Raw genomic sequence first — 27797 nt, 5'->3', positions numbered from 1 at the left:
TTCACATTTTCATCATCTGTGTATTGCCTATCTGCGTGTCGGAAGCTGCAAGGATCCTGGGCCTCATCAACTACACAGGACGAAGTCACTACGTCATGTTTCACACGTTCTTCAGAGCTCTGGCAGCCCGAGGCCACCACGTGGAAGTGTACGGCCACCATCCACTGGAGAAACCTATGCCCAACTATACAGACTTCAGCATTTCTGGTCCAGCAGTGTTAAATGATATGTCCATAGAGCAGATGTCGGGAATGGGATACTATCAAGTGCTGTCATATTTCAAAAATAACTTTCTGGAAACTTGCCGTTCTGTGATAAAGAGTCAAAACATCATGAACCTCATGAATAGCAACACAACATACGATGTCATTATCACACATCTCTTGGGATCAGACTGTTTGATAGGTTTTGTCCACCGTTTTCAAGCCCCTCTAGTTAGTATAACAACAAGCACAAGTCTTCCGTGGGTAGGGATTCGGAATGGTAACCCTGACAACCCAGCGTACATACCGAGCTATTATCTCCCTTTTACAGATCAAATGAATTTCTGGGAAAGGTTAGTAAACGCAGTGTTCTACTTGGCCACGAATCTTTGGTATTGCATTGAAATTGATATGCCCACAGAAGAAATGCTGGAACAGCATTTTGGTAAGAATTGTCCATCGGTACACGAATTACAGTGGAACACAAGTCTCATCTTGGTGAACAGCCACTTCTCAGTCAACACTCCCAGACCTGCAGTTCCGACGTTTGTGGAAGTAGGTGGATTACACATAAACAATAGAGGAAAATTACCAGAGGTAAGTGTACAAAGCACACGACGGTGAATGTTCACAATGAATTTGGTATTATAGTAGGCCTACATTTTGAAAGTCGTTAAGGGCAGAGGGTTACGAATGCATACAACAATTATGGCAAAACATGCAGTAACACTTTTGACAAAATCTACCAGAAGATTTCAGATAGCCATACACATATTTTACCACTGAATCTTGAAAGAATGCCAAATTGAATGGCTTACAGTTCGCTTAATTTAGTTTATTAATTTGTCCTTTACAATTTTTTAATTGTTACAACAAATCGAAAATATACTTAAACATATGATCACAAAGGTGCATTTCTTGGCGAACTAATGATGGTCCAAAATTTTAACCATATCTTACATATTGGCTTGTGATAATGAAAGTCAGTTTTTGTTTTTATAACTTGAAAATTAAGTTAGTTTCATAACCTTATACATGCAATGAAAATTATTTTTTTCAAACTCTAATGATTTAAAATATCAGAAAACTGACAGATATTTCTTAAATTAAATAAAAAGTGAGTTCCTTATGGCTGTATATATACACTATGTAAGATCTGACAAAAATTTAGAAGCAATGAGATTATTAGTTTACCAAGAATTTGTATCTATGTAGGTAATGCTATGTTTTAGTGTATTTTCGATTTTTAAACAAATACATTATTTTGGACATATTGTAAATTTATTTCAACTCAACAATAATAATTCCTTTCTACAATTCACATTAAACGCTCTCGGCAACAATGGGATTTGCCCTCCGCACAGCAACACAGAGTTCGTTATTGCACTCCACAAACGACAATGACAATTTACTTATTGAATTTGGTATTCCCAAGAAACTAGTTCGATTAATTAAAATGTGTCTCAGTGAAACGTACAGCAGAGTTCGTATAGGCCAGTTTCTGTCAGATGCGTTTCCAATTCACTGTGGGCTAAAGCAAGGAGATGCACTATCACCTTTACTTTTTAACTTTGCTCTAGAGTATGCCATTAGAAAAGTCCAGGATAATAGAGGGGGTTTGGAATTGAACGGGTTACATCAGCTGCTTGTCTATGCGGATGACGTGAATATGTTAGGAGAAAATCCACAAACGATAAGGGAAAACACGGGAATTTCACTGGAAGCAAGTAAAGAGATAGGTTTGGAAGTAAATCCCGAAAAGACAATGTATATGATTATGTCTCGTGACCAGAATATTGTACGAAATGGAAATATAAAAATTGGAAATTTATCTTTTGAAGAGGTGGAGCAGTTCAAATATCTTGAAGTAACAGTAACAAATATAAATGATACTCGGGAGGAAATTAAATACAGAATAAATATGGGAAATGCCTGTTATTATTAGGTTGAGAAACTTTTATAATCTAGTCTGCTATCGAAAATCTGAAAGTTAGAATTTATAAAACAGTTATATTACCGGTTGTTCTTTATGGTTGTGAAACTTGGACTCTCACTTTGAGAGAGGAACAGAGACTACGGGTGTTTGAGAATAAGATTCTTAGGAAAATATTTGGGGCTAAGAGGGATGAAGTTACAGGAGAATGGAGAAAGTTACATAACACAGAACTGCACGCATTGTATTCTTCACCTGACATAATTAGGAACATTAAATCCAGACGTTTGAGATGCGCAGGGCATGTAGCACGTATGGGCGAATCCAGAAATGCATAAAGAGTGTTAGTTGGGAGGCCGGAGGGAAAAAGACCTTTAGGGAGACCGAGACGTAGATGGGAAGATAATATTAAAATGGATTTGAGGGAGGTGGGATATGATGATAGAGAATGGATTAATTTTGCTCAGGATAGGGACCAATGGCGGGCTTATGTGAGGGCGGCAATGAACCTACGGGTTCCTTAAAAGCCAGTAAGTAAGTAAGTATACTAGCCAATTAAAGGAATGATACTTGTGAATTGACTGCCGGCCCGGATGGCTCAAGCGGTAGGGGCATGGCATGTCTCTATCGCTTGGTACGAAGGGTTGTGGGTTCGAGTCCGGCCTCGGGCATGGGTGTTGTGTTTGTATTAGTGTATGTAAAACAAAGGAAACAAATGAAAAAACTAAAACAGAAAACAAAGATAACTTTGGTAAACGGCCTCTGGCAGGTCTAAATTTAAAAAAGAAAAATTGTTCATTCTTTATTTGTAACATTCTTTTACCCTTAAAACTAAAGAAGAAGGGTATTTTATAAACAACTTCAAATTAGTATAACTTCGAAAATATTGAGATTAGGACATTTTTATCTCAGAATTTCTTTGGAATTAAGCTACATAAGTCACTCTGTATGTGTGAGGGAACGAGGTGGTCCTGCGCCTGCACGTTTTTAAAGCGAAGCCAGAGCGGGTACTCTGGTGCAGCTACGAGAGACTGAAGGAGACGGGAGAGAGAAATCATGTATCCCATAAGCAGTAACCATCATGGCTGCAGGAAACTTATTTCTGAGGCGCCTAAAATAGATTACGCGAAACTTAATTAATTTCATCAGAAGTTAAAGAAATTTGTTTCATTCATTCATAGTGTTCTGCCCAAGGGCAGGTCTTTCACTGCAAATTCAGAATTCTCCAGTCTTTCCTATTTTCTGCCTTCTTCTTTATCTCCTCACATGATCCATATATCTTAATGTCGTCTATCTGATATCTTCTTCTGCCCCGAACTCTTCTCCCGTTCACCGTACCTTCCAGTTTATCCTTCAGATGGCAGTTTTCTTCTGAACCAATTACCCAGCCAGTTCCTTTCCCTCTTCCTGATCAGTTTCAGCATCATTCTTTCTTCATCCACTCTTTCCAACACAGCTTCATTTCTTATTCTGTCTGTCCATTTCACACGTTCCATCTTTCTCAATATCCACGAAATTTGTTTACAAATGAAGAGTCCACTGGAAAAGGGGGGAATGTCGTAAATTTATGAAAAAAAAATGAGATGAAGGTAGAGTACTATAGGTCAAAGGGAGTAGAATAGAATATACTTTGTTGCACTGCAAGAAAGATCATAGTTCCAGATCTACATCGTGTTGAGGAATTGGTATACAACACAAAAAGGAGGAATATCAACGTTTAAATTGCATTTCCTGCAAAATGAAATAAATTCGACGTTCCCCCTTTTTGCAGTGGACTCTTCAAATGCAAATATGTATGTATGTATATATATGAAAATTATAATAGATATCTGTAGTATGAATTTTTTCGTGACTTTTGGATAGGCGATATCTATCCTGTCTCCTCTGACGCTACGCCATTGCTAATAATAAGTACAAAATAACACTAACATGCAACCGGTAATTGAGTGAATCTTTCTTTGGTTGTACAGGACTTGCAGACGTACCTCGATGAAGCCAAAGAGGGAGTCATTTACTTCTCTATGGGCTCAATGATTAGAAGTGAGACCTTCACAGAAACCAAGCTGCGGGCATTCATCGACGCTTTCTCACAGTTACCACAGCGAGTTCTGTGGAAGACTGGGAACATTTCAGAACTTCCGACAAATGTCAAGACTGCAGCCTGGCTACCACAGCTTGAGATACTCAGTAAGTAACATAGCGTATAGGACACGAAATAAGTCCTTTGCGAAAGTGGTGAGTGGAGGAGGCCAGTCCAATGACCGCTCTGGGAGAAAGCATTGCTTGAAGGGAGCGAGCGACTGCAGAGAGATCATTTCTATCTTAACTGCAGTTTAAGATGTCACACTACATATCACTTTCTACCACGCGCATCTTATCCCATAGCGGACGCGAGCCGATGCATCCCGCAACACACTCCCGCACTAATAGATCGCCTATTCGTTCCACGCAAATACTGTTCTCCAACCAGGAGATTAGCCGTGAAAGGAATGTGCTTACTATTGCGTCACATATTGCAGCGAAGTAGATAGATAATGTTACCGTTATAACGTCAGTTTAAAAAACATGCGCTCTCCTGTATATGTTATTTCCTGTATGGAGGGATTAAAAGACCAGGGGTGCTATTCATAGACATTTCGCAACACTCGCTACGAGCGTACTAAGCTAGCCCCGGCTATCCACTGGTTACTAGTACATAATTCAAGTCATATCCTATCGCTAACACTGGTTTATGAATACGAAAAACGCTGATCATCAACCGGAAGCCCGCGCTAAAAAAGTCTATGAATACGGCCCCAGGAGATTAACCGTCATCTACTTTTGTAACTAGGGTAGTATAAATATCTGTGTATCAGTGTTATCGCTTGTGCTTTGAGAGTTAGCAATAGAGATGCATGTACCCATGTGTGTGACCTTATGACATCAACATTCATTCACAGTATTGCCTCGCTGCGTCTCATTCCCTGAGACTTTCTCCTGGTTGGAGTACAGTACGCCAACTTACTTTACAGATACAAAAATATAAGTTTTTTTTTTAGCAGAGTAAAGGGTAAACAATGCAGGACAGCTCTCTCAAATTTCCCTGATTTTGAATATCTATGAAAGAAAGATCAAAGATACTGGGAAATTTAATCGTTTTCAATGAGAAGTTCAACTCAAATATTTTTGTCATTGATGTGAATGGAACCGGTAATTATCTGTCAATAAGGAAATTATGCAAATACGATGCCAACACAAAAATCAAGCGAATCGACAAACATAAGCGATGAGAATTTGCAATTGAAAACCTAAAGCGCATTAACGACAAACAAGATTTCTTTTAGTCTTCTTGTATTTCTGACGAGGCAATTTTCCATTTTTCTGGGAAAGTTTACAGACTTAATGTTCGAAAATGAGGATCTCAAAACCCCGTATAGTCCTGAACGTATTCGAGACAGCTCTAAATTATGGAGTAGTCTTGTGCAGAATATGATATTGTGTATTCCACCAAGGAGACTGACATAAATAATTTACGTGATGGTATAGTGGAAACAGTAGCAACTATCATACCACATATCCTACACAGAATCCAGACTGAAATTGAGTATCGCTTGGTTGTTGTTCATGCTACCGAGGGGTTTTTTTTTTGGTAGAAATCAACTGCTGATTGTTTTTGTGAAATTGTTTGGATAGGACTTCCTGATGAAGATGAGAAAATTGCCCATGTTTTTTTTTTCCCTTGAGGCGGTTGAAATCAGTAGTTAGGATCACTCTGTATTCACACGAATTTGAAAAATATCTCATTACACGTTCGACAATAATTAATTTCATTTCCAATGTGTCGGAAAATATCACCTTTTTTGGTAGATTATTTTCTTCAATTATTATCCAAGAGATAAGCCAATAACCCGGGCTTGAAAAAAGCACATCGTCTCCTCTTCTCTGGAGAGTGAAAACTTGTACTTGTCGTGTGAGAGTGATTCTGATTTTTTAATTGCGAGTCTGTAGTTCGACCTTGCTGATCAAAGAAAAATTTTGTGTAACTCCACCATAAAATTCTGAAGTCTTGCCTGTATGAAATTATTTGAAAGGGGCTTGTACCCGTACCTGGACGTTTGGAAAAATCATAATAATTTTTTTAATATTTCAATACTAAATGTTGCAACCAACATTGTATGCATTTTTTACGATGGATTATTTACGAATATTTAATGCTGTCAGACATAATTTTTAAGTGCACAGTCTTTTCTTTACTCATTATTACATACTTGTTTAAAAAAAATATTTTTAAATTTGCACATATGAATAATATGAGTGCACACATCCCAAAAACAAGTTATATAAAAAGTTGATTTTTAATGACAGTCCTTAATAAGGTAATCTTTAAACTAGACCATTATAATAAAGTTTCTGAGATTTATTATGTTGAAAAATTTGTATTGCTCATCAAAAGTCGACTTAATTAAAGTTAATAATTTCTATAAGTACACTTGGCATTGTGAAATCAATATCATAATATTGCGTACTTTCAAATTAATACATGAGTTCAGTCAATCTATAGAAAATTTCTCAATTCTAACAAAAAATTATACCCCATACTCTGAAAACTTCCTCAATGATCCATTATAACGCCTACTTCTCCTTCTTACCCTAAATTAAGGGTTAAATTACTACTATAGTACTTAAGCTCAAATGGCTCATTATGCACACCATAAACTCGAAATCAACCTAGAAGACTGCAATGTGATAGTACCTTTGCGATGATACTTACTTACTGGCTTTTAAGGAACCCGGAGGTTCATTGCCGCCCTCACATAAGCCCGCTATTGGTCCCTATCCTGAGCAAGGTTAATCCATTCTCTATCATCATATCCCACCTCCCTCAAATCCATTCTAATATTATCCTCCCATCTACGTCTCGGCCTCCCTAAAGGTCTTTTTCCCTCCGGCCTCCCAACTAACACTCTATATGTATTTCTGGATTCGCCCATACGTGCTACATGCCCTGCCCATCTCAAACGTCTGGATTTGATGTTCCTAATTATGTCAGGTGAAGAATACAATGCGTGCAGTTCTGTATTATGTAACTTTCTCCATTCTCCTGTAACTTCATCCCTCTTAGCCCCAAATATTTTCCTAATCATCTTATTTTCAAACACCCTTAACATATGTTCCTCTCTCAAAGTGAGAGTCCAAGTTTCACAACCATAAAGAACAACCGGTAATATAACTGTTTTATAAATTCTAACTTTCAGATTTTTTGACAGCAGACTGGATGATAAAAGCTTCTCAACAGAATAATAACAGGCATTTCCCATATTTATTCTGTGTTTAATTTCCTCCCGAATATCATTTATATTTGTTACTGTTGCTCCAAGATATTTGAACTTCTCCACCTCTTCAAAAGATAAATTTCCAATTTTTATATTTCCATTTCGTACAATATTCTGGTCACGAGACCTTTGCGATGATACTGGGTTTAATTTTCCTTACTATCAAATCAAAGCTCAAATAAAGGTTTTAAACTTCTTTCGAAAACAGTTTTCTTTTGTGACATACACTTTTACAGTTGCCTATTTTACGGTACCAATCTGTATGAAACTTTTCAGATGCACTTCTAGCTAATTTTACGCAAATGCACTTAAAATTTTAAAGATTAACACTTACCCAAGTACTGGCACTGCTGTTTGGTGCATGCACTGGGGTACCGGTCATTGAAAAGCAAAAGCAAAGTGATAGGAGAATATCATAACACACAATGTTTCATAAGACACTCACTGCAACCATGAAATCACTTCTGATTGAGGTGCTGGCTGATATATAGTTCTACATCTATTACTTGAAGATATGTGTCAGAGGAAAGACAATGTATAAAATTCACGTTTGATTTGTGTAATATGTGATCAGTCAGTGATGTACGCAATCGAGGAGGAAGTAACCTGCTACCCAACCTTACTATCCACTGGCTTACAAGCGAACATTCTGATGGGGGGCAGATAAGAAAGTTGAATCTTTTTCTTCCACAATGTTAATAATGTCAAAACAAGTGCTTATATAAATTTTGGCCACTCGACCGTAATTATGAGGCCGTCCAGAAAGTGATTTTCCCTGAGGCCGTTTACAGAAAAAAATCATAGTTGCATGGAAAGACTTATTGAAACAGATACAGAAATTTTTGCGCTATTTGTCAACACATCCTCCACTGGAATTGAGATATTTGTAATACCATGGGTCAATTTTTGTATCCTTGCGTCGTAGAAGTCAGCCACCTGGGATTGGAACCAGCGTTTGACAGCCACCTGTACCTCTCTGTCGATCCCATGATATCACAAATATCAAAATTCCGCGAGGAATATGTTGAAAAATAGGTCAAGAATTGTTGTGTCTGTTTCAATAAATTTTCCCAGTGAAATTGTGTTTTATTTCTATTAACGGCCCCTGGCGAACTTATTTTTTTTACGTCCCTCGTAATTGCAGTCGAGTGACCAAAACTTGTATAAGCACTTTTTTTGACATAAACATGGTGACAGAAAACATTTTTCTGCCCCCATCAGAATGTTTGCTTGTTAATTGCCTCAAGAGTAATGTCTTATTGGTGTCACTTATGAGGTTCAAAGATATATCCAAAGAAAAGTAGACAAGCGCAAACCAAAACTAAATTATTATTATTATTATTATTATTATTATTATTATTATTATTATTATTATTATTATTATTATTATATCTTCGCCTAAAATATGTAGCTGCTGCTATGAATGATCAAACGTTTCCACATGAAAAGAATGAATTTTATCGACTGTGTCATAAACCTAAATTGCAAAGGAAAATTGTCTGACTTGGCTTAGACCTGCACAATCTAGCTAAATGAGAGGTGATGACTCAGCCTTCATCCTACATTTCCTGGCCCAAAGTATGTAGATATTTATTCCGATAGCTATATCCGGTCAAAAGTCATGTTAAAATTCTCCTTTCTATAACCAGGAGTTGCTTAGCTGAGTCAGAGTTTGGTTCTCCAATAAGGAGTGTTTAGCCTGTACCATGGCTGGTGTAGAACTCAGGCTCCTAGTAAACATTTCATCAGGTTCTCCTTTAGAAGCTGTCTGATTGTACATTTAGAAATGCCAACACAGGGTTTCGGGCAATAGCATTGGACTGCAGCTCCATACTTGGCCAGTAAGTCGGTTTGTTCATTGCTGTACACTTCACTGTGATCTGGGACCCAGATACGTTGTACTTTAGGGGAGAGTCGGGTAGTATCGATCATCGGGTAATATCGGACAGTGAGTTTCTTTCATCTACCACACTGATTGACATGGTTACGTTTCTGTGATGTCGCATAGAGAAACGTAACCATGTCATTCACGTACTACCATATGGTGGTATATGAAAGAAACGCACTGTCCGATACTACCCGACTCTCCCCTATTCCTTGTGATTGAAGCTTCCAGAGTAGTTCTGCATTCTTCAATCAACCTGGAGTCGATTGTGCGCACTTGTGCAACATGGCTATGAGAGCAAATGTAGATATTAATGCCTTCGTAAGATCTATTTAGAATTCCCTGAGAGCAATCTAATATAGAATTTCTGTTTGAAAAGCCGTAATACGAGGAGCATCCAGAAAGTAAGTTTCCCTATTTAAAAAAAAAACACACACACTTTCAGGAAAACATTTATTGGCAATAGGTACAGCAATGTTTCAGCTATTTTTCAACATAGCCACCATCAGAATTGAGACACTTGTATCGTGGGATCAACTTTTGTATCCCTCTGTCGTAGAACTTTGCCGCCTATGAATGGAACCAGCGTGTGACATACGTCTTCAGCTCTTCGTCGTTGCCAAAACGCTCACCGGACAGGACGAAATTGAGGGAGAGAGAGAGAGAGAGAGAGGGAGGGAGGGAGAGAGAGAGATGTTCGGCCCATAGACCTGACAGAGCTGCCGATGAATTTCAATTGGCTCAATGCTTTGTGCATTAAAAGAACTTTATCACCGACCGAACCTCGCAGGCTGCGGGAGAAGGAATAAGAACTTCCATTTCGGACCACTGCTGCCACGCTACTGGCACCAGGCGGGACCTGTCCGGCTAGCATATGATTGATACGTGATAGATCTGTTACGCATGCGCAATTGACACGGCTAATTACGTTTACTTTCAAGGGGAAAAAATCGGGAAACTTACTTTCTGGATGCGCCTCGTATATTGACCAAGGGGGATAGATTATAGTCTTCCCTATCAGGAATAATAGAAATAGGAGGATTTACATGTGGAGCAGGAATCATATTATCCTCTCCCATACCAACAATAGATTCGGTATTAGAGATCTACATTCCTTTACAAACGACCTACCGGGAGCCATGATATTCGTGCGGTCGCTAGGTCGATTGGTCGCTGCGTACTAAGCTTATATGAGTCGTTCGGAGCAGAAGTGGTGTAAGTAAAAAATGGGTAATGAGGGTTAAAGTAAACATTCTGTAAATTACAGCGCAAAGTATCAATTAATATCCAATTTATTTAAACAATTAGTAGTCAGTGGACAGCACGAAGGACATATTAATTAGGCGTACTATTTTGCGCTGTATTTTACAGAATTTTTACTTTAAAGCTCATTACCCAATTTTGACTAACACCACTTCTGCTCTGAAAGGCTCATATGTAGCAGGCTGGCTGCCGCGAGTCTAGACTCTGCAGAAAGAAAAACATCAGATAAAGCATCGCTGTCGACCGGTAGATCTCTGTCGTTTGAGGGTATCATAAACCGAAAATTCTCTTCAATTGATGTGTTTACAGTATGAGCTATGAAAATTATTAAAGTACCTGATGCTCCATTACTTGATCAGTGAACCTAGAGGGTATACTTATTTACTGGCTTTTAAGGAACCCGGAGGTTCATTGCCGCCCTCACATAAGCCCGCCATTGGTCCCTATCCTGAGCAAGATTAATCCATTCTCTATCATCATATCCCACCTCCCTCAAATCCAGTTTAATATTATCCTCCCATCTACGTCTCGGCCTCCCTAAAGGTCTTTTTCCCTCCGGCCTCCCAACTAACACTTTATATGCATTTCTGGATTCGCCCATACGTGCTACATGCCCTGCCCATCTCAAACGTCTGGATTTAATGTTCCTAATTATATCAGGTGAAGAATACAATGCGTGCAGTTGTGTTGTGTAACTTTCTCCATTCTCCTGTAACGTCATCCCTCTTAGCCCCAAATATTTTCCTAAGCACCTTATTCTCAAACACTCTTAACCTATGTTCCTCTCTCAAAGTGAGAGTCCAAGTTTCACAACCATAAAGAACAACCGGGAATATAACTGTTTTATAAATTCTAACTTTCAGATTTTTTGACAGCAGACTGGATGATAAAAGCTTTTCAACCGAATAATAACAGGCATTTTCCATATTTATTCTGTGTTTAATTTCCTCCCGAGTATCATTTATATTTGTTACTGCTGCTCCAAGATATTTGAACTTCTCCACCTCTGCAAAAGATAAATTTCCAATCCTTATATTTCCATTTCGTACAATATTCTGGTCACGAGACATAATCATATAGCCTACCGGTACTTTGTCTTTTCGGGATTTACTTCCAAACCTATCTCTTTACTTGCTTCCAGTAAAATTCCCGTATTTTCCCTAATCGTTTGTGGATTTTCTCCAAACATATTCACGTCATCCGCATAGACAAGCAGCTGATGTAACCCTCTCTATTATCCTGAACTTTCCTAATGGCATACTCTAGAGCAAAGTTAAAAAGTAAAGGTGATAGTGCATCTCCTTGCTTTAGCCCACAGTGAATTGGAAAAGCATCTGACAGAAACTGACCTATACGAACTCTGTTGTACGTTTCACTGAGACTCATTTTAATTAATCGAACTAGTTTCTTCGGAATACCAAATTCAATAAGAATATCATATAAAACTTCTCTCTTAACCGAGTCATATGCCTTTTTGAAATCTATGAATAACTGATGTACTGTACCCTTATACTCCCATTTTTCTCCATTATCTGTCGAATACAAAATATCTGGTCAGTAGTCGATCTATTACGCCTAAAATCACACTGATGATCCCCAATAATTTCATCTACATACCTAGAGGGTATGCAATAAACAATTGCAATAAAATACTTAAATAATAAATTAATAAATCAATGAAATAAAATAAAATGTTAAGAAACTTTGATGTCTATAAGAATATAAATATAAACTATAAGCAGCAATAAAAAAAATTAAAAAAAAAACGTTCGTGTTTATCCTCAAGTTGAACGGGACAGTTATAATCAGAGATCGGAACTTTGGCAGAATGCCTTTTTAAATGTGTAAAATCTATCTTCATTTTGAAAGTAAATCTGTACGAATTATACATTTGTGATTGAAACGTCATAGTTTTATGTTGCCCTTTTCTGTCTTCTTAATATAAATGCCTAATTTATAAAATAAATGCTTTCTTGCCTTTATTTGATTATTTATTAATTTATTATTAAAATTACCTACAAATCTATTTTAATTTATTTCTGTAACCGCTACAATGAAAGTGACTTCACCGAATGTATATGGTATTGTTTTTCAGTCAGTTCATATTCTCTTTGCAACAATGAGCGCTGCCGTGCAAAAATGTATAATAGTAAGCATTTTAATTATCACTTGTGTTTATTTGACAAAGTAACAGTGAGTGCAGGTCTAACATTATTTTTCTTTCAGTTTTCATTAGCAAGATGCAGAAATTCAGTATTCCTTTACGCAGTAAATTGCAAAGTTACGTTAATACTTTTGGATGCGACGTATTTTGTACTTACATGCAAAATATGTGAGCAGCCAGTGAACTACGAAAAGAAATATTCCATATCGCAACATATCAGTAAAATTATTGCGTATTTTAGCTATTTATAATGCCTTTTGACCTGTCTGTTCTAGCTATTTATGATGCCTTTTGACCTGTCTGTTCTAGTTATTTATGATGCCTTTTTTAATTATTCATAATGTCTAAACTTCCGGTCTCTGGTTATAATATTTGTATAGTCCTGTCGCTCTTATTTCCGGCAGCCAATCACGTTGCAAGTCGGCTACATTTAAACATGTGCGTCTTTTCATTCGCTGTTGGTTTTGTTATGGACTTCGTAAGGTTCTATAGATACTGGGTATAATCGTCCGCCATTTTCGTTCTTTCCTTGCCGTTTGCAGCAAGCAGACGAGAATTTACAATAGTACAAATTTTAATTCCGCGCTCTTTTAGGCGTATTTAAAATAATAATAATAATAATAATAATAATAATAATAATAATAATAATAATAATAATAATAATAATAATAACAATAATAGAATCAAGGGTCACAATCGACTTAGAGCCATGCAGCTGGATACTCCGGTAATTAAACCTTCAACAAACAGTGCAACATTTGATCCATAAACATTAACGTTATAGTCAACAATTGATTTCGTTAGGTAACATTCACTTAGCTATTTATTTTTAAGTTTCTCACATTAAACATTATAACAAGAACGTAATCGACAGATTGAATTTTTTTCCCGGCAGCGAGCCCCACAAAGGGCGGGGCCCCGCCGAAGGGCCGGCCTTTCTATGAGAATCCACAGTTCTAACAGACCTAAGTTGTTACTCTGCGCATATGTTACTCCCAGTAACTGGGAAACTAGTACGATACAGATTTCGAATAGGAATCACTTTTAAAAGTAATTCTTTCTAAACATTTCTCTCGCTTTGACTCCCATCTAAAGAAAAACTTTTGAAGGTGTCAATGTCTATTTTGAACAGGACACTTCCAAGTTAGTAATTTTTTCTCCCTTCCCAAAGAACATTTTGATTTCGAATTTTTTCTATGCTTTCCTTGGATATTTATCTATGAAACCTAAAATTTACAAAGCGATTATCATAAGTGCTACGACGTGATAATGTTTAACTGTGCGGAAAATAGCGTCGTCTGCTAACCACAACTGGCAATGAAAGAACTAAAACGGCGAACGATTATATGTACCTACTCTTTATAGAACCTACTCTTACTATGACGTGAGCAAAGAGGCGGAGCCACGCCGGAAATAACAGCAACGTGACTTGTATTGTTACAGGACAAAAGTAAATACATTGTAGAAACCAAGGAGGAAATTCTAGATAAGACTGAACAAAAATTATAAATTTTAAAACCAAATAGCGATTTCTCCATTGATTGCATTAGGCAACAAATTTTGAATTTCCGATCATTGCACGAACTATTAGATGTGATTAGTGGCGAAGCGTGAGTTAATGGGGTAGACATATTTTTTTTATTTAACCTATTTCAATCATATTATTATGTATGGAATTTTGTTTTCGACGCATACAGATCTATGTTCAAAATTGTATTAATGACTGCAGTTTAAAACTAGGACAAACCCTATAACTTTACGTGCGCTCGTTTTATTTTTAAATATAGACTAAATAGGCAGCGGGGAACTGCCAAATGATATACTGTTAGAATACAAAAATAATATAATTCACTGTTGTGTGGATTTAATAAGAGAAATAAGAAATAAATAGATTTTCTTATAACTCACCTTAAATAATATTCTTGTAAATGACTTCAATCCGCCGGCTCTCACGTCTTACACCACACTCATAACTTTGAAACAATCTAAATACAATACCGTAACTAATATTGGCGGGCAAGAAAAGGCATGTGCTTGAAGGGTTTGACGCTATCATTTATTAGTTGTAAGTTCGCTATGCTTCGTATTTTAATATTATTATATCATTATTTTATTTATGCTCGACCATGCCGAAATGTAGTAATTATACACCTGGTAGCAGACCTTTAATGCATGTCATTAAAGTACACCTATTCATTAAAGGTCAGGTCTTTCAGCCAATGACGACTCAGGTTACAACTGTTCAGCCAATGACAGGTCAGATTTCTACCGTTATAAAACCGCAAGTATCGATTATTCTCGGATATGCAATCGAAAGAGAATTAGCAAAAAGTCACGGAGGCTGGAAATCCAATACTGTCGCAGAAGGTTATGTTCTGTTACTATAATAATTAGCGTTAATTGTAAATAATATTCAAATAAATACAATTTGTCATCTCGTTTTTCAATGTCTAATTTTATTTCAATGTTATCTCTGTAGGTTCTTATGGCCTAGCAAGGTCAATGTGGACATCTGTTCCTCGGAAAAAATCAATACTTTCGCGTCTGCGCACATCTCACAACATACGGGACATTGCTCCAGGTCAGATACAATAAAATTAATGATATCAAGTTAGAAATATGGTCGAGCATAAAAAGTCGTATGAAACTCGCCTATAATGGTAATTAAGAAGCTCGTATGAAAATTATGAAACTCGCCTGCGCTCGTTTCATAAATATCCATACTCACTTCTTAATTACCTTCATTATAGGCTCGTTGCATAATGTACTATTAGACGAGTCTCATAATAAAGTAAATTCAAATTAATTACATTAAAAGCATGCCTGAGATGTAGCCAATAAGAGCACCTTTATTACTGAGATTCAAATACTAGCCAATGAGAGCAAGAAGAAAAGCTGGTACTATTCTCTACTGGGCGGAGAAATCTCGCTATAGAAATGTCATAGTTTCATTGCCAGATAGCGTTAGTGTTGCTCTATCTGAAAGCTTTGAAATTCAATGGTAAACAGTGTTGCCAACTGGACGGACGGGAAAAGAATGGCTTTGACGGGTGACGGATTTTCTGACAGAATTTACGATATACATTGTCTTTTGACTTTTTTAGTTGCTGTCATTTTAATTGTTTAATTTTTGAGGGATTTTACTTTTTCTTTGAATAGCTCTGCCTGTGACGTACTATGTTAAAGAATCCCCTGTTTCACATTTCCTCGTCATCAAGTCAGAGGTTAAAGAATTATTATTTTAATGAAGATTGGTAAGTTGTGTTAAAATTTGCTTTTTATTTTTATGTAGATTGCTGCATTGGAGTTAAATCGCTCGCTTGAACTCGGTCGAATGTCGCACGCTCGAGTGAGATAAGATCGGTCGTGATACGCTCGTAATAAATAGAAGCACAGTACAAGGTCATCTCACCGACATGTTTTATCTTGTATGGAAGGCGACAGATAAGATACACGTGTTTTGCTCACACGGTAAAAATAAGGCTTTATTTTCTGCGTTTATGACAAACGTCTAATGGAACGTACCAAAACAGTAACATGAAGTTATAAATAATATAGTATGAAAAACTTCGATATACAGTTATTATTGCTAATTAATAATTATTCAATATTTCATTTACCACATATATAATATGATAGGTCCATACATAGTGTTTCGCCTATATAATGCGACAATGTAGAAACGATTTACAAAATATTATTATATAGCAATATTTTAATAACAATATTAGTACAGAGATAATGTCACAGATAATATAATAAAACGAATAATCATGCTGCACAACTGTTACAGACGCAAAGATAGATACACTAATTATTAGAGATTATTATTATTATTATTATTATTATTATTATTATTATTATTACTAGAAAATTTGATACATTTCTTGCATTATCGTGATTATGTTCTCAGTTTATAATAATTACATTTGCATCCAATAACATCTATCAGATATGGCAAAAACAAAATCACTCCCGTGGGGGGGGGGGGACATTTACCTACAACATTTATATTACATTTTAAAGCAAGCTTTGTAGTTGTACTATGGAGAGGTTAGTTAAACACTGCAAAGTTTTGAAATGATAAACATCTATGATGTTACTACACAGTTCATCACTGTAACAAGAACGAATGTCTAATGTTCGGCTTACACCGTTCGAGGATTTATCGCTCGCGACAATTTTACCCATCATGCATATGCGCTACCTATCGGATTACGCTATGAACTACTTGGCGCTCGAGCGAAAACGTCCGATGCAGACCTCTGGTAGATACGAGTATATTGAGTGGGTCTTTTTTATTTTGACGGATTATGACGGATTTCCAGGTATTAGACTGACGGGGATACAATTTATGTGTTGAAAACACTGATGGTAAAATAGACAGACCGGTCAGCCTAGCGTCTACTTTCGGCTACTGTAGCAACGTGCTTAGTGTAACAGATGCGAGCACGAGGATTGTCGAAGTGAGTCGAAAATAGGTAAAGCGGGAAATACAATAATGTCATGTATTTGGAAATAATTAATATTCTAAATGAATAATTAAATTAACTAGACAATTTTTCGTTCACGAAACGTTAGGGTACACGCTGTCAACCCTGTCTCCCTTGGATGTGATATATTTCAGGTGAGCAGAACCCAAATCTGCAATCGGTCCTTTTGCATCAGATTAGAACATTTTTTTTGGCAAAAAGGAGATTAAAGTAATACTCAGTAGCCAAACTTATCAATTCCGTGGGATATGTTTTCTTTTTTACTTTGTTTTAACCTTCAAAATAATTATGCATTCACTATCCTAAGTAACTGAAGATATAATATAGTCATAATTTTTGCTCTCAGATCCAAGTCATGTGATTATAATAAAAATTAATATAATTTAAAATTGAAAAAAATCACAGAAATGTGACCATCACATACAGGGATAAACATTTTCTCTGCACATCTGCCATGGCACACACAAAACTTAAAAAACGAAAACAAACAATTTTTCGTGGTTAAAGTGTAAAAAGTAATAAAAATGGATAAATGTCATATCTGATCACAAAAACAGAAACAAACTAACATAAATACGACGCAATATGCATGTTAGAAACTGATGGCAGTTGTCACTTGTACTTACTTACTTACTTACTGGCTTTTAAGGAACCCGGAGGTTCATTGCCGCCCTCACATAAGCCCGCCATTGGTCCCTATCCCGAGCAAGATTAATCCAGTCTCTATCATCATATCCCACCTCCCTCAAATCCATTTTAATATTATCTTCCCATCTACGTCTCGGCCTCCCTAAAGGTCTTTTCCCCTCAGGCCTCCCAACTAACACTCTATATGCATTTCTGGATTCGCCCATACGTGCTACATGCCCTGCCCATCTCAAACGTCTGGATTTAATGTTCCTAATTATGTCAGGTGAAGGATACAATTCGTGCAGCTCTGCGTTGTGTAACTTACTCCATTCTCCTATAACTTCATCCCTTTTAGCCCCAAATATTTTCCTAAGAACCTTATTCTCAAAAACCCTCAATCTCTGTTCTTCTCTCAAAGTGAGAGTCCAAGTTTCACAGCCATACAGAACAACGGGTAATATAACTGTTTTATAAATTCTAACTTTCAGATTTTTTGACAGCAGACTGGATGATAAGTTTCTCAACCGAATAATAACAGGCATTTCCCATATTTATTCTGCGTTTAATTTCCTCCCGAGTGTCATTTATATTTGTTACTGTTGCTCCAGTCACTTGTATAGTATAAAATACACATAAAGGAATATTGCAGAATAATGAGGAATATACACACTTCACAGCACATAGCAGCCAGCCTGATCATTGTAATCTTATTTTTTTTTGGATGTGAAGCTTCTTCCGATTGCCTATATTTTCTTAAATGTTTCTCTTCAGCATTCAGCAGTAGTCAGCGAGCATTGTGCTGTTCCACCTGGCTTCGTATCTAATTTCAAATTTCTTGAGATCTTGCTGAAATCTTTCTTTCTGTTCTTCACTGTAGTCCCCAAGATTCTGAGGGAAATATTCCAAATGCGAGTGTAACATGTGAACATTGACGCTAACGTTTCATCCCAATTCCCTGAAGTCATTCAACATTTCGTTTACTAAGCCCCTCATTGTCCAAGGCCGAAAAAATGCTCCATTAGAACTAAATTTATATGACGAGAAGGCAGCAGAACATCACACTCTCCATCAGACTGTTTTTCTTTGTGTTTTTGATCCCATATTTAAAATATTGGGGGCTATTTCTTCGGAGACAAGCTCTTCATTTGCGGAATATTCTTTCAGAAACACAGAATGACCAAACGGAGCAGAGACATTCCTGTTCTCTTAGTGAAGGAGGGCTCTCTTCACAGTGTTTCGAAGCATCAATAAAAAGTCTCCAGGGTCATAATTTGGCAGTCCCAGCAGTCTTCTTTGTTGTTGTAAAATACGATATTGTCAGACGTAAGGTTATGGAATAACAGTACATTATGCAACGAGCCTATAATGGTAGTAATTAAGACGCGAGTATGTTTATGAAACGAGCGCAAGTGAGTTTCATAATTTTCATACGAGTGTCTTAATTACCATTATAGGCAAGTTTCATACGACTTTTTCTAACTTGAAATTATTTATAAGTATTCATGTTATTATTATCCGACTGGGGAGCGGAACTGACCTTGTGCAATATCTCGTAAATTGTGAGATGTGCGCAGACGCGAAAGTATTGATTTTTTCCGAGAAACAAATGTCATTGACCTTGATATAATCTAGAGAGTAAAATAAACATTAATCTTGATATAACCTTGAAATTGATTTATACATTGAAAAACGAGATGACAAATTGAATTTATCTGAATATTATTTACAATTAACGCTAATTATTACAGTAACAGAACATAACCTTCTGCGACTGTATTGGATTTCCAGCCTCCGTGTCGTTTCGCTAGTTGTCTTTCGATTGCATATCCGAGAATAATCGATACTTGCGCTTTCATATTGCTACAATGGTGCTTTCTGATTGGTTGAAAACCTGAACTTTAATGAATAGGTGTACTTTAATGAGGTCCATTAAAGGGCTGCTACCAGGTGTATATTTACTACATTTCGGCATGGTCGAGCATAATCTTAAACATAAACGTGCATGTGTAGTACAATAGAGGGAATGGATAATTTTTCATGTACTGCAAATTCAGAAATATTATTTCCGATAAAATGTAATATGACAGGCATTCTCTGGGCTCGGATCTGACTTCAGCGGCTTGATTTCATCTTAGAACTATTAAAACGTTAATCAATGTTGTCCGGTGATTCCTTTCAGTCTGGAATAACTTCAGCTCGAATCTTGTTTGCTCCGTCCTTGACATTTCGTGATATGGTCGTTGGATATGAAATAATAGAATCTGCATCCATGTTGCAATAAGTAGCTCCAACGTCAATAATCGTCTGCGATTAAACATATCTTAATATACACTACTGTAAAAATTTTAAGTAAAATGAACGTGTACATTTGGTTTATGCTTATTAGATACTGTAACTGTAATAGACTATCTTATTTTGAAGAATTTTGAGACGTATTATAAAATCTCTGTTTCTTATGTGCAAGCACATATTTACTAAGCTACATTGAACATTTTCATTACTGCTATAATGAGTCTCACAAGAAGGATGCTGAATAATATTATTGATAATATAAAGCATTATTTCATATAAATAATTGTGTTATTTGAAGACTATGTTTCCTTATTTAAATGTTGAAATACTTCCTAATGTTCGTGCTATCTAAACTTTGGAATATTAACCCTATTCCTCTAGTACATAAACACTAAGCCTCGTAAAATTTACGACCGTTTATTTCCATTAGAAACACACATTACAATTGCCTCACAATAGTTTATGTTGACTCATAACAGTTTATCTTCCCTAACTTACAACAGTCTATCTTGCCTCACTCACAACAGTTCGTGCAGACATTTCCTCGATGTTCTTTGCAGTATGCACGGCGGCATTCTTTGCAGTACGTTGTCATTCTTCTTTTTTTAGGACAGACGTAACAGGCGACGAAGAAAACAAAAGATGCGAGGACAAATTATTGAGATGTATAAACATTTGAATACTTTTTTCAAATTTAAATATTGCAAAATAGGAGTGCCATTTGAAATTTCAAAGTGGGGAGAATGGGGATGAGGGGTTAAAACGTAATACGCAATTACAGGTACGGTCACACGTCGCTACTTTTGCAGCGCTACTTTTGTACTGCAGCTGCAAAAGTTGCGTGTCGTGTTCACACGTAAGCCAAAAGTAGCGCGCTGCACGCTACTTTTCGTGCTGCGCAACCCGAGTGCTGCAAAAGTTGCAACTGGAGGTTGCGAGTCTGTTCGCACACAAGGCGCTACTTTTGCAGCCGCAGTCATGCTGCAGGTTCCCATCTCCGTGTTGACTTCTCAATATACATTTTGTGGTTATGTTCGCATTATTAAGAAACTCATGCGAAAGCTTCCTTATCTACTCGTATTATTTGCTTTTCTGTCGTATCTAGTATTCAGAAATTGACATTATTTTTACTATAAAGCTTTTAAAAACGCCTATATACTTAAATGATAACCAACAGTATATTCACGTAATCAATGTTGGCAACCCTCCTGTTTGGAACTACGCTACGGAAAATTTAAAAAATGAATTATATCGTCACCAATTATGCTCAGACTGTGTTGTGTATTTAATAACTGTTACAAATAATTTATTTTCATCACATTTAACATTAAAATATATCCAAACAATAAAAGTATCATTGACACATTTGAGTGGTAACACTGGTCGCAACCGCAGCAAAAGTTTCAACAAAACCGATATCAAAAATGCTGCGGCTGCAACCCTGAGAACCCTGTTCACACGTCGCTACTTTTAAGTTGCGCGCAGCATGGAAAAGTAGCGGGCAGCAGGTTCGGCAGCCGCTACTTTTCGGGTTGCACCGTTGTTCACACGTCGCAGTACAAGAGTTGCGCAGTTTTTTGTACTGCAGCGCTGCAAAAGTAGCGACGTGTGACCGTACCTTAAGACTGGTTTTATACTTCCCATCAGTATCTAAATTGACGTCTTCTTTGCTTAATTAAATTCAATTTAAATTTTATACATATTCAGACAAGGAAGTTTTGAACAGAAAGCCCTGTATAATTAATTACTTGTCAAATTACCAAAAATAAACTGTGTTTTCAACATACTACCAACTGGCAAAAACATCATGTGTTTTTTCAATCAGTTCATAAGATCATTTACTTTCTCCGTCATTCCGAGACTTTTACACGAACAATCATCAGGATGATGTATCTCAAATCCGAAGAGTCGTAAGATCTGTAGAGTTCGTTCAATCTAAGCGTGTTTGAACATTTAAATCAACGAGAACCTTCTTCACTTTCAGAACATCCTCATGTCAGAGTCTTCATAACTCACGGTGGGCTTCTGGGAACTCAAGAAGCGATATATGCCGGTGTACCCATGATAGGCATGCCCATGATGAATGATCAGCAGCTCAATGTGAAAAACTACGTCTCAAAAGGGGTGGCAGTGCAGCTGAATTACGACTCCATCACAACAGAGAACGTCCTCAAGGCTCTGGTGAAAGTCCTCCATGATCCCAGGTGAGTTGATCATCTTTCCAAATGACATGATGGATCACGTGTAGTGTTCGGGAATCAACCTTCCTTGCCCTAAAAGACTGGGAACTTATTTGTTAGCAGGAAAAAGTAGCTGTTTCTGGTACCGAGTAGACTGGCTAAGATTTGTGCAATTGTTTTTGTGGACAGTAAGTAGGGTAGGGACTTATTTGCTCTGATTTCGATATCAGCATCGATGGTTTGCCGGAATTTTGTCCCGCAGGAGTCCTTTTACATGCCAGTAAATCTACTGACATAAGCCTGTCGCATTTAAGCACACTTAAGATCTCATCATAACAATTTACCCATTATACCCTACCACAAGACTTCTTTATATTCTTCATCTTATACAGTTTCAGTTGCTAGAAATTGGAACTCGCTTCCGAGTGATGTAAGGGGTTGTTGGACAATAACTTCATTTAGGTCAAAATTACATAAATTCTTACTTAACAGATTAATTGCTGATTAATATTTGTTACTTATAATGAAACTAACATCTGTCCATTCTTATTATTATCATTAATTTCTCTAAATAGATTTACAAAACCTCCAATGCCAATTACATTAATATTCTCATTACAGAAATATATTTTAGACTTATATATATATTTTTTTCTCCCTGTAACATAGTCCTAGTAAGCTTATATTAAATTGATTTTCATCATTTTACTAGCTATCTCAAATATTAAATTAATTATAATTGATTGAATTAAATTAGCTCATAAATTAAGTTACAACTTTATCTTATAGGTTTATCTAAATTTAAATAAATATGTAGTCTACTAGTCGTTAAAACTGAAGAATATTGCTGGAGAACCTTTTAAGTGTAGTGTAAATATTTGTAATTTAAATATGTATTGTATTGATTAAGGCTGGTTGGGTGGAAGAGAAGGCCTTATGGCCTTAACTCTGCCAGCGAAAATATAACATTATTATTATTATTATTATTATTATTATTATTATTATTATTATTAAATGCCATCGACCTGCGCCGGGATCAAACCCGCAACCTCGAGTACAGAAGGCCAGCACTATACCGACTACGCTACCGGGGCCGACAAATTCATGTAATATCTGACTAACTATTACCCTTTTACACCAAAATAGCTTATTATCCTCCCCTATACATAATAATAACAATCACCACAACAAGTAGTTCTATTCACTATTATTGTTCTTGGTCCATTCTCAATTCTATTCAATTATTTATTCTCGTTTCCAGACATACGTAACAGTTCACTCACACAACACTTCACGTAACTAACCTTGTTGGCTACACTCATACTACCCTCACTCCTTGCCCATTGATCTTGACCCTTTCCTTTTTCAACTGAACCCTTCACACCAATTCCTTAAGTCGTAATGCTTCTTATTTTTTTTAACACTCTTATCTTCTCCTTCTCACCAGTTCGCCTCTCCGGCTCCTTATTTTTCAGCTCGTTTACTCTTTTCGGTATTGCCCCCAACACCTATTCACTTTTACTTTGCTGTGTTTGCATTTCGCTAGCTGACCCGCACGATTTCTTATTCTTCGACGTCATACTCTGATTACCATTACCTGACGTCACTAGCTTCTTCCTTCCTTAACTTGATCTCGCGCACGCTTTCTCGCTAGCTGCCATCTTATCTTTCACATTAGGACGATGCCTATTAATATAGAAATCCTTTCTATGTTAATATCAACTAAAAAAGTTAATTTCTTATATTGCATTTTTAGCATTTTTTACTTTTTGAATTAATTGGTCATTTTAATATTTTTTCGACTTTTTTGGTCATTTCTAATACTTTGAAGAACTTTTACATCATCTGGAATGCATTTTACTTTCTTCTTTACCGATAGGTCTGTTAAATCTTTTTCTAAGCAAATAGGTCAGTAGTAAATACCTACTGAATAAGTGAATAACAGTGAAGTTTGAGTTTTATAGTTTGGAACTGACTCTAAAGTCCATCCCTCATTCCACTGAAGGCTTCACTTCGCACAACGGAAGTAATATAAAATGCTTGACAGCAGCTTAGTTTAAGTGAGGACTTTGACCGCTACTGTTCTTTTGTCGGTACGAGGGTGTCTTCAGAATTTATGTTTGATAGTGGGGAGAAACTTTCACCGTGTCCTGGACAGGACGTTGTGTCCCCAATATGATTGAAAAGGAATGTACATTTTAACACAAAGATTGCATTATGCACGCTGCGCCCACAATTTGTTTTGTCATTCACGCTCTCTCATTTGGAAGATCTGGTAACAAAAGCGAAGAGCGGAAGGAGGAGACGGAGAATGAAGGCAATGACATGGACCGCTCCTGATTGAAACACGTTGTAAATCCATACTTTTCCCTTAAGACCTTCATTTTGTTGCATGCCCTTTTCCTTTATCTTAGTCAAATTCCAGGAAGTTGCCTCCTCTCTCCAAGGTTTGCAGGGCAGTCATTGAAACAAGGTGACTAATTTTAAGAAGTTTTGGTGAGAGTATTTTGAATAATATTTAAATGTCATTTTCTTTTAATTTCATGTCATTTTTCCATTAGTTTAAGGACATTTTAATGATCATTTTAAGTAGATTTTTAGGTCATCAACATCCGCTCCCAAGTCATCACTGATCAGTGGCGGCTGATTGACTGAGGCAAGTGAGGCCGGGCCTCAGTCACTTGGCTTAACTGAAATCAAATTTTGTTTTTATGTAATATATTAGTTATTTGAATGAAGCATATATCGCTGTACAAGCATTTGAAAACTTTGTGATGGAGATAGACCTGTTTTGCAGTAAAATTTGTTCCTGAGGCCAGGATCTCTCGTGCCGGGTCTGACTTATAATGTATATAGATCTGTTTTGCAGTAAAATTTGTTCATGAGGCCAGGATCGCTCGTGCCGGGTCTGCTTCTGAATTTTCGTGTGTCTTCGCGGGCTTTTGAGGTTGCGCTTAAAACGTTGCAACTGAGGCACAATTCGTCTGGCCTGGTCAGGTTTCACTCCTCCCAACCATGGGCCGGCCTCAAGGGTAGAGTGGGGTGGGAATAGGGTGACTTGTCTTCCTAAATAGGCCATAAATAACAAACGTTCCAGCTCTTTGGCAGGCAGAGATCCACACTATTCTCTCCTCTTATGTCTTAGTTTATGACTTAAGTGAGGGTGTTGTACTATTGTACTTTGTGTAGTGGATCTGGACCAATGTTGTTATGTATTTCGGGAAAATATAAACCGAAACAAATGCCAGAAATAATGCTGGTGTAGTTAATTCATTGTTAGAGTGTCCTTTTTCGAGAAGAAATAATACATACAATATTGAAAGAAAGGAAGTTTTAAATAAAGAGAGAGCCGACCGAGATACCTACGACATCGCTGACAATTTTGCTGACAGATAATCTTAAAACGCGAGTTTCTATTGCATCCTGGTATGAGCAACATAAATGGTTAAGTGGTAATGTGGTGTAAAATAAACTTCTCTGTTGGCCTTGTTTGTTGCTGTCAAAGGAAAAAAATAAAAAGAAAAAAAAAAAGAAAGGAAAATTTCAACACATAATATGGGTTGCTTCATCACACTGAAACAATAACTGAAACTCGCAGCATAACAGCTTATTTGGTGAGTGAAATTATTATTTTTTATTACTAGTAATAATAGACTAATAATAATAATAATAATAATAATAATAATAATAATAATAATAATAATAATAATAATAATACAGTAATAATGATATTAATAATGTAATAACAAACATAATTAATATCATAAATACGCGTAAACATTTTCTATCGGAGGCACTTAAACTACTTGCATCTGGCCTCACCGAGGATTTCGATCACCGGCCGCTACTGTCACTGATGCTGATAATGCATTTAGTCTACTGCCGACCGTTGCCCTTCCTGAACTGCCGCATAACTCTTCGCATTGCAACATCCTGCTCGTGCTCGTGTCACTCATCATTCCCTTAGATAAATACTTTGGATTTTCTCCTTGAAGATTTTTCTGTTACTCTTCTTTGCTTAACCTCTTAATATACTGAATCATTTGACACCATATATACGCTTCATGTGCTTTTAACCGCTTGTTTCAGTTACCGTACAAACGCCAAGCGTCTGTCACAGCTGTTCAGAGATCGTCCGCAATCGGCGCTGGACACTGCCATCTACTGGACAGAGTACGTCATCAGACATCGTGGAGCGCCACATCTGCGATCTGCAGCACTAGATCTGACTTGGTACCAATATCTGCTACTGGACGTCATACTCGTGATCATCGCCCTTATAATTGCCTTGGGACTTATTGTATTCTACAGTTTTAAAATAATGCTCAAACTGGTGACCGGTAATGTGTCACAAGCTGCAGTCACGAATCATTCTCCTGTTACTTCTATCTCTAGAAGAGTTAAGCACAGCATGCATTAGCCAATGTAACAGTATGGGATCTATGTCTTCGAATAAATTCATTTGAATCGGTGTCACAAAAATGTTTCGAGAAAAATAGAAAAAACTACCTATAGTTAATGGATTGTCTGTGAAATTTTTACAGGAGAACCGTACATTAATATATCTAATTACAAAATCATTGTATCTTAATTATCTCATTTCATATCACCTTAAAATATTTTTTAATTTTTTGGACTCATTTTGTTTTAACAAGTACCAATAATAATAACAACTACAGTGTTCTGGCAAAATATGGAGTGTATTGTTTGTTGTAGTGTGAAATACATTATTATACAGTTTTAAATCAATTTATATTGTTACTTTTATTACATATTCAAAATGATTCATATCATTCACAAATTAAATTCAAAATATCATAGCCGACTTAAAAAAGTTATTCGCGAGTATTTAATTTTCATACCAGTGTGTCACATATTTAATGGCAATATATGAGTACAGACATATCTTTAGTTCACAATAAGAAAGTAACATAAATTGTATATTATTCCTCCAAAAAAGACAATGTTTCTTGCTTTGGGATCTCTCTTCGACGACTTTTTCTCTTTATATCATGCACTTCTACAAGTCCTTGAAGGTATACAGGTACGTAATTATATTAAAATGTCTATTCTATCTGGTACAGGTACTTTCATAGAACACTTGATTATTTTTTCTTCTACAGAACACTTGAAACTACACGCACTGTCCAACACCTTGATAAAGAAGTGCATTATAGTAAATGCGTCATGGCTGCACATGCGTTAAAGCCACATGAGTCCGGAACTGATGTGTTTTTGAAAGAACTAAATATTTTAAGATTTTATAGAATGCTTAGTAATGATCGGACTCATGTTATTTTGACTGGAAATTATGCATCTATCCATAGTGCTTCCTATAGTATCGGTAACTCATTTTCGTAAAAAATGTGGACTCATGTGGTTTTACAATTGACCGATTTCTTTGTAGTTAGTTTCTTTTTCCTTTCAGAAAACTATATTCGT

The 27797-nt window shown here is 36.6% G+C and overlaps 1 protein-coding gene across 1 annotated transcript; it reads left to right on the top strand.

Moving 5' to 3' along the window:
- On the top strand, positions 1–27501 carry LOC138695162 (UDP-glucosyltransferase 2-like). Its single transcript, XM_069819619.1, has 4 exons — positions 1–800; positions 4107–4323; positions 22160–22379; positions 26445–27501. Exons 1-4 carry the CDS (start codon positions 96–98, stop codon positions 26773–26775), a joined length of 1473 nt encoding a protein of 490 aa, XP_069675720.1. The 5' UTR covers positions 1–95; the 3' UTR covers positions 26776–27501.
- Positions 27502–27797: the final 296 nt, after the last annotated feature.

This window comes from Periplaneta americana, chromosome 2 (genome assembly GCF_040183065.1).
Source record: "Periplaneta americana isolate PAMFEO1 chromosome 2, P.americana_PAMFEO1_priV1, whole genome shotgun sequence".
Lineage (NCBI taxonomy): Eukaryota > Metazoa > Arthropoda > Insecta > Blattodea > Blattidae > Periplaneta > Periplaneta americana.
The sequence above is the reverse complement of the archived record's forward strand: the minus strand, read 5'-3'. Positions and strand labels throughout refer to the sequence as shown.